The 9,141-nt window shown below is 43.6% G+C and overlaps 1 protein-coding gene across 1 annotated transcript in view; it reads left to right on the forward strand.

The window, feature by feature from the left end:
- The window catches only part of FAH (fumarylacetoacetate hydrolase), a 40,358-nt gene that overhangs the window by 17,807 nt on the left and 13,410 nt on the right, over positions 1-9,141 (forward strand). The window contains exons 9-13 of the mRNA XM_019504097.1: positions 451-581; positions 1,971-2,046; positions 3,182-3,228; positions 4,342-4,443; positions 6,157-6,274. Coding sequence (XP_019359642.1) covers positions 451-581; positions 1,971-2,046; positions 3,182-3,228; positions 4,342-4,443; positions 6,157-6,274 — 474 coding nt within the window. The remainder of the gene's footprint in view (positions 1-450; positions 582-1,970; positions 2,047-3,181; positions 3,229-4,341; positions 4,444-6,156; positions 6,275-9,141) is intronic.

Below are 9,141 nucleotides of genomic sequence, written 5' to 3' on the forward strand. Positions count from 1 at the left end.
CACGGCCCCAGCTCCTGGCCCTTTAAAAAAAAGGCCCCCACTCACTGGCTGCTGCCCGGCACGGGAGTGATCCCTGCTGCCCCCCACTGCCCCACACTGCGTGGGGGGCTCTGCCACAAGCCCCCCATCCCCAGCCGCATTCCCAGCCCCTGCATGGCTGCCCCGCCTGCCCCAGTTCCAGCCCTTTAAGAAAAAAACACACCCCAAAAAAACCCCGAACTCACCGGCTTGAATCGCTGTCCCCCGAATTGGCCGAATCCAGATCTGAAGGAAATACTAGCCACTTCGCACAGGCCTATTGGCTGGGTCTGTGGTAAGTCACTTCTGCACTGTGCTTGCTCTGTGGATGGTGCTCTTTAGTGTGCAGAGGTGTCCTTCTGGCTTACTCTCACTTGCATTAAGGACACATGAAATGTTTAATGCTGTTGCTTTGCTTTTACTTTCCTGTAGCTCGTGACATTCAGAAGTGGGAATATGTTCCATTGGGTCCATTTCTAAGCAAGAGCTTTGGCACGACTATATCTCCCTGGGTCGTTACTATGGAAGCTCTCATGCCATTTGTGTTGCCAAATCCTACCCAGGTTAGTAACAAACAGACATTGCTGATGGCAACAATTTGGAAGAAGAGTGGTGGGAAATAGGATAGAAATCACTAGGCCCTGACAGTAGAAACACTTGGTTGTACTGGATTGTCAAGTGACACTCAGCTGACTTAAAAGTTTTATCCTGCCTCCAGGAGGTGGGCACTGGGAAGAAATCTTGGCCCCTTTGCATTCAATGGTCAAGTGCCCAGTGGTTTCAGTGGGACCAAGATTTCAGACCTGCTGCATATATAGCTGCATTGCTTTGCAAACCATCTGTAGACTTGATTAAAGCAAGAAAAGCACGTCTCAGGCCCCCTCTACACGTTACATGTATTATGCAATTAAGTAGTTAATTGTGCAACTGCTTTAAATCAGCTACATGTGCAAAGTAACGATCACACCATAAAAAGGTCCATTCCACTATAAAGTGAGAACTAAAAATGTGTAATAACTTTATCACTAGTTTCTATCCAGCTTTAATTTGCACGTGTAGCAAGGTATGCCTCTGACTGGGAGCATAGCAGCTGACAGGGCTCCCAACCACAGGGGCGCACTATGTGCTGCATGGCTGGGAGTCCCGCAGCTGGCAGGCCTCCCAGCAGCAGCAGCATCCCGGGTGTTGCTGTGGCTGAGAGTCCTGTCAGCTGCGGGACCTGCAGCTGCAGCAGTTTGGGTAACGTTCAGGTAAAGGTGGGACAGGGTCGAATGTTAGATCCCATAATTACTCCTCCTGCCATACACGCGTGGCATGGCAGGAGGCATGATTTTGTGGATCACGTATCGCCTATCATGCCTGTACCTAAACACCTAGAGGGGCCCTCAGTGTGTGCTATCTTCTCTTTGGAGTGTGGTGACACTGTATGTATATGCAGTAAAGGGTGGAGATGATGGCCTGAAGCCAAAATGTTCTGATTAAGATTAAGACATGGCCAGATGTCTCGATTATGTAGCTATTTAATTAAAATGCAATAAGCTAGTAAAACAGTGATGAGATTTTCAAAGCCACTGTTTTCTGTGGGTGTGAACTAAACAGCTTGGGTCTGAAATGCAAGTCCTTTGCAAGTTTTGGGTGAATACAGTATGTCAGGGCAAAGACAGAGGAAAACTGTGAGTTTTAGAATTAATAGCTATTTTAAGTATAGGGTTTTGAGGCCAAAGATGCTAGGCAGTGTATTTAAATAAATACAATGTCAATGACTTAAATGTGCATGTGAAGCAGTTACTTAGATATTACCGACCATGACAAGGCCAATGGGAAAATAAATGTGCCTTGAGGAAGGGGAGCAGAGCTGTGTGATTAGATTTGTTTCCAAATGTCCCAGGGAATATGCTGGCATTTTCTTTCCATTTGGCCTTTAGACAGTAATGTACATTGCATTCTTCCAGGATCCCAAGCCGCTACCTTACCTCTGTGATGAAGAGCCCTATACTTTCGACATAAATCTCTTTGTTGCCATTAAAGGTACAGTAATGCTATATAACTGAGGGAGCTTTGCCAAGGTAAGGGATATTGAATCCACCACCTATTTCAGACAATTGTCCTGTCAGTTCCAGGATCCTGCATTCATCACTGCCTAATATCATGACAAAGGAGGACAAAACATTTCTTATGTTCTCCATCAGCAGTACAGTGCTGTTCTAGGAGGGGACAGTCCCACCCTAATGCCTTGATCAGCTTACAGCCTGAAGGATGAGTACAGATTATTTTTGTGTTGTTAGCATCTAGAAGGCCATCGGGCTCAGGGTGCTGTGCAAACTGCACCAAAATAGTCCCAGCGCGAAAGGCTTTGCACCCACTGAATATAGGGGATAATTAATAATAGGAAAAAATGGTGGGAGGGAAGACAAGGGAAACACTAATAGGAATCAGAGTCTGCTGCGCAGTAAAATATATCAGGAAATGTTGAAGTTCTCCCTGTTTCCTGCAGTGTGAAATGTAATGGATTTTGTGACTTTTTTTTTAGAAAATATTCAAATTCTGAAGGTTTTTTTTTTTTACTTTTGGCCAGTCAGGGCAATGAAAAGAGTAAATGTGTGTGTGTGTTCGTATTTTCCATTCTGTAGCATTTCAACCCCCTCCCCCCCACCCTTTCCTCAACTTTGGTAAAGGTGAAATGACCAGGTTAGTTTAATTTTTTTTAGAGACCCATAATTTTTCCAGAGTTAAGGAAGCTTTGAGAAAATGTGGAGTTCCCCAAAGAAGAGGTGCATAATCCCTCTATGTTTAGATGGAAGAGGTCTGGTCCTTTCCCTTTCTACAGCTTCACAGCACCTCTGTAAGGTGGGTGAGCAATACAGCCCAGGAAACAGAAGCTCAGAAAGGCCAATTGAGTTGGACACCCAGGAGTCCTGCCACAGAGCAAGGGTAGAAACTCACTTTTCACTCAGTCGTTTACCTTGGCCGTTACCCTGGCCAGCATCACAGGATGAAGTACATACAGCCTCAGGTATAGATACAGCCTCAGTGGTTGCTTTCCATTGAGGCTGAATGTCTAAAGGGAGCTCTGTCTATCCATAAAATGAAAATCCAGCCAACCTCTTCACCTGGTGCAAAGAAGTCTCTTCTTTCATTGATTGCTTTTTTTTTCGCCCCATAGGAGAAGGAATGAGCAAGCCAAGTACTATATGCAAATCAAACTTTAAGGTAAAGTTTTGGTTTAGTTGCATCTGTTTGACTGATGTTGGCAACTCAGGTCCTGGCTTCAGAGGCAATATGCTTGAGTTTAACTAGCTGCAGATTTGGCCTGCTGGGGCTAGGGACAGCTGATGATTTCTCTCCTCATTGGCATGCACATGGCACTGCATGAACACTGGTTAGGAGGAAGAGCATGAAGAGCAGGTGTGTATCTCAGCCTGGCTCTGCTTTGTACTGCTCAGACATACCCTCAGAAACACCTAAGCGCTTCTGATCTGAACAGAGGGCAGCTCTTCTTGCAACTAGGGTTTAGCACACAAGGGAAGTGCTCTGTGTACCATAGCAGATCTGCTGGAGTTGGTGAGAGGGAGTGACCAGGAAAGCAGGGAATATGACACCCCCTGGGATGAAAACACCCCATTTGCAACATTTTGGAGTTGCCATCCAGAATTGCTGCTTTGACACTGAGGTGATTGCATTGTGCATTTCGTTCCCTGTCTGACAGCAGAATAACAGATATTCTTCTAGAGGCCAAGGGAAGATACCATAAAATGAAATGCTTACGCTCTAGCTGCAGGGATTCGCAATGCATTTTAGGTCCACTCTGGTTTTAATTAATGGAGCATGGGCCAATATATTTAAACAGTTGTTCAGAAAAAAACAAACTGTTGAGATATTCTTTAGCCAGTACTTTAACCTTTCTTGGAAATATTAGGCTTAATCCTTAAGTCTCACCAATGTGCATAGGGCATAGGAGGGAAGAGAGCAGGGGAAGAAGTGAACCCCCAATATTAGTAAAGGCAGCCTCACAGACACAGTAACATATGCCAAATGTCATGAATGCAGAGTTTTAATTGCTGCTCCTTGCCTTTTCAGGAATAAATTATATGATTTCAGGCTACATATTTGGAAACCAATGAATGAGCCCCAAGATCAATTCTAAGTCATTGCAAACATTACACTGAGGTGGCTGGAAGCTCCTGATTAGATAAGGATGTTTTTCTTGGGGGCTAATCAGTAGCAGTATGATCCAGAGAGACTGAAATGAATTCTGTATAGGATAATCATATCTGAAACACATTTGTCCTTCACAACTTGAGCCTTCATTATCCTCTTTTCCAGCACATGTACTGGACCATGAAACAGCAGCTGGCTCATCACAGCCACAATGGATGCAACCTTAAACCTGGAGACCTCCTGGCATCTGGGACAATCAGTGGTCCTGTAAGCATTTAAGTAGTGATCATCATTAATAACTAATCAGTCAGGAATCAGAAACTGGTCAGGCATGGTGAGGGACCTCCATTCATTTTCTATTTGTTCTACTGTGGATGCCTTGGCAATTCTTCCTCAATCTGTTTCAAGCAATTTTACTTTTTTAAACCTATCTCAATTCATAAAACACGATCCTGATAGGAACAGGATGTTATATCCCAAGTATCCACACAGTCTTTCTGACTGTACCAACCCAGTTACTACCCTCATTGTAAAACAAACCAAATCAAACTGGGGTCTACGATGAAATCTGAGGCATAAGATTGGAATGGATCTCTTGTTCTGTAGAGTCCAGTCCCCTCCAATTTCAATGGGCCATATTACCAAGGATTCCCTAACGTCACCACTTCATCCCTCACACACAGCTACTGCTATATAAGAACTAAGTATTATTGTTATTGGAAGTATAAACACTTCCAGGTTCTCTTAACTCTGCAAAAGGCTAGTTTTATAATTCATTATTTCTATTTAGAGTACACTGGTGTTCCACAGGACTTAGAAAAGTGCAAAAAACATTTTTTCTCCAAAATATTTGTTGGGGATTCACTGACTTCTCTCCTTTCTAGCCAATGACTGGACATGCTTCAGTTGCTAGATAGAGCTGTGAGGTGGTCTTTCCTTCGACTGAAATGGAATAAGGCTAGTTTAGGAGCCTGTGCTCTGGCCTCTTATCCATTGGTCAATAAGAGACAATCCATTGACTTGAATATCTGGCACAAGTGAATTGTCATCAGGTTAGCTCCATTAATGACCCAATGGAACAAAACCCATTACATACATACCATCCTGCTGGTGCATTTAAACAAATAGTTCTTCTCTCCACTGAATCAGTCCACAGATTAACATTAAAATCTTTGAAGCATTTAGTAACTCAGAACATTCACCTGCATAGTGAAATATGAATGCAATCTGACATGCATGGATGTTAAAATACTAAAGATACAGAAAGAGGGACCCAGATCTCTCTTCATTCTTCCTAACATGGGGCCCAGTTTTTTAAAAGCCTACTGCTAAAACTAGAGGCATTGACAGAAGGGTGCTCTAAGCCAGGGATGTCATGCATCCAGCTCACAGAGCCATGCCATCTGGCCCCTGGGGCTCCTGAAGGAGTTGGGATGTAAGCAGCAGTGGCAGCCAACACAGCAGTGTCCATTAACATCAAAATTGCTTGCTCTGCAGTTGAAATCCCGAGTATGAGATTTTGGTTGGGGACTCATTACAGCTGTGCTATTGCTCACCCTGCTGTCAAAATCCTGGGTAGAGATCCCCACTGGGTACTTGTTTCAGTGGCACTGGAGCACCCAATAGCAATTTAAATTTCTGTGGCTGCCAGGGCCTACACAGCAACTCAGGCAGCCGTGGGGGTTAATGTCACTACAGCTCACCCTGCCACCAGAGATGGGTCTGGATCTGGCCCATGAGACCAAATGAATTTGACGCCCCTACTCTAAGCCATTGTGGCCTCCAGCAAGTTAAAAACATATAAAGAGATGCATGAAAGCTAGCTCCTCGGTGAACTGCATCAATGGCCATCTCTGGCGTGGTCCTATCATATAGAATCGGAAACCACATTGGCATGCCTGTTCCCCATAACAGGGCGTAACAGTACTATACATACGCTCTCTAGCTTTACAGGTCTGGTTATTAACTTCTGTTTTAAAGGATCCAGAGAGCTTTGGCTCCATGTTGGAGCTGTCGTGGAACGGAACAAAAGAAATTGACCTTGGCAATGGGCATTCTCGTAAGTTTCTGCAGGATGGAGATGAAGTCGTCGTGACAGGTAACCATGAAATGACTCGGTCTGTATACTTGGTGCCATGTAGACTGGCCTAGTGGCATATAGTCATACTGCACGCGCAGTCATATTGTATATGCAGTATGTCTGTTAAGAGTCAAGCTGCCCCTGAGTACCAACCAGGTCTGCCTCTTTCCGGGGAGTTGAAGGCAGGCAGACACACTATTGTATATGCTCTATGAATGTGTTTGTTATCCCTTCCCTTGGTCCAGTGAGAAAAAAGTTAATTTCCTCACTGTGCCTGTGGACCAAATAGTGAGAAGGCTGTGTGCATTATTTTGTTGTTGCAGGCTAGAATTTCTTGGGACTAGTAAAAGACACTGCACTGTTATAGCTCTTGATTTAGGCTGCCTGTTGAGTAAAGCTGGAACAAATCACAAGCAATTATTTTGTGAATAATCATTGGAAAATAGGGCTGGAAGGGATCTCATAAGGTCATCTAGTCCAGTCTCCTGCTCAAGGACCATCCAGGCCAATTGTCTGTCCAGCTTACTTCTGAAAATATCCAGGAATGGAGATTCCACCATTTCTTTATGTAGCATATTCCGATCCTTGACTAAAAATAGACAGAAAGTTCATCCCAAAAATACCAACAAATTTTCAGAGTTTTTCATGGTAGCCATGTTGGTGTAAGGACATAAGCAGGCAAGGTTCTTTGGGTAGACATCTTTTATTAGACCAATACTATTATTTATTTGGGCAAAAAATTTTGGGTGACTGCACCCGAAAGCTTGCTAAGCACTTCTTTCCAACTACTCAGTTGGTCTAATAAAATATCACATCTACCCAAAGATGTGATATCTCCCCAAAGAACCTTGCCTGCAAGAAGTTTTCAGAATATTTGACCAGCTCTTGCCTGGAAGGTGTGTGCAGGGGATTGCTTCTAAGCTTTCTGGGCTGCTCCATCTGCTGTTTTGATCTTGTTTCTTGGACACTAAAAGTTAAGCATTGTATTAATTCCATCTAAATGAATACCTGGCATCCCCTTTCCTGGCTGCTGGGGACCACAGTATGACCCCAACTTCTGACAGAGGCCTCCCTGCTCCCAACCCAAGTAGCAAATTCTTGCAGCCAGGTGTCTATCTTACAGTTTCACCCAGCACCTGTCAATGGGGTGCCCAAGCCCTTGGGCTTCCCCAAGATCGCTTTTGAGGACATGGTATATCACACACACATGTGCTCTGTGTGTGCATGTCTGTGAGTAGTTTGTAATACACAAAAATAGATTGTGGATCAGGAATTTATTTTTGTATGTTTTTTATTTAACTGAATATAATATAGTATTTGTTACTCTTTTTTTATTATCCCTTATCCATAGAGATAGGTGCTCATGTTATTCTTTTAGGCAGTATAAAAACTATTATAGGAAGTAAAGGAACTATCTCTTCTATCAGTGACACCGGGACTGGAATTTTCAAAGGTGCCTTAGGGATTTAGGTGTCTCTATACAGATTTAGGTGTTTTGTTTTATATATAAGTGTGTGTGTGTGTGTGTGTGTACACATACACACACAGAGTTTTATATATAAGTCATATATCATATCATGTATCATAGTATCTGAGGCTCACTTCATCAGATGCTGTGAAAGCCTGTTCTGCTATGTCTTCACTGCTGTTCTTATCCATGCTAATTAGATTATGCTTCAATCCCACCTTTAACTTGCTGTGTAGATGTGCCCTACCCCAAGAAGTCTGGAATCTCACTCTGGGTGCTTGGGGTTGGAAAATTTGTAATAACGTTCATAGGGGAAAGGCTACTTCCAACACAGAGAAAAGACTAGGGCATTTTAGCCAGTTGCAACTCTGCAGTTGTGGTATAAGCACAAGAAAACAAAATCTGCTAAAGCAACAGCCCAGCAGAGCAAGGCTGGAGTCTGAAGGGATGCAAACATCTCAGAGAGAGTGATGAAATAAATGAGGTGACAAAGCAGTGCACACAGCAGTGCATGCACATCAACCCAGCCCATTAGTCCTTTTGAAGGCATCAGCAAGATTAACAACTCTGACATCACAAGGGCTGGCTCTGTAATAGATCCCCTGAACCAAGAACAGGGAACTGAAAATATATTACTGAAACCGATGACAGCTGAAATAAATGAGCTGAGATATCCAGAGGGGTAATGGTGACAGCTTGGTTGAGAAAAAGGCAATGAGGATTTGCATACAGCGATGGACAAGAAGCGTAGCCATATATTCACTAGTTTATAGGCTGGTTTTATAAGTAGCAAAGCAAATCTGTGGCTACAGAGCAGCTGTGGAATAAACTGGGACATTGGGGAGATTTCTTTGCACATGGATTAGTGTAGTTAGGTCAAGTTAATGGTCCCATTAGTGTAAATGAAGTGCAAATCCTGTAGCAGTCACATTTCACAACTGCCTCTTGATTTTGAAATCACTCTTGTGGCTGCTCTACTGCCACACTCTGCCAGGTGTTAATAGGCAGACTTCCGTTAGTTCAACTTTCTGCAGGCCAAAGCTGAGCCAGGAGGCCAGGCTGGTAATTCCCCACGCAGGCCATTGTCGTCTGCTAGGCAAAGCTGGAGCAAAGAAGAGCAGCCTTCCATTTCTTCCATCTCAGTATATAGCTGATATAAACCAGTCATGAGTAAATGAGCATTATTCTTTATTGGCACAGATTCAATTACCTTTAGGCTAGTCAGCTGGATCAGAGAATTAAAATGTGAATGCTTGTGCATTCAATCAGTGGCCTGATTTTCAGAACTGGAGTATCTCATCTTCAGTATCTTGGTTCATCTTCAGTTTCTTCAAGTGCTTATTGTAGGTGGTACTTCTCTTGCAGGGATCCTAAGACTTTCTGCATTGGGGTTTATGAAATGCTTTGGTCTGTGGAT

This window comes from Gavialis gangeticus, unplaced genomic scaffold, assembly GCF_001723915.1.
Source record: "Gavialis gangeticus isolate Ggan-Ray unplaced genomic scaffold, GavGan_comp1, whole genome shotgun sequence".
In the NCBI taxonomy this organism is placed as follows: domain Eukaryota; kingdom Metazoa; phylum Chordata; order Crocodylia; family Gavialidae; genus Gavialis; species Gavialis gangeticus.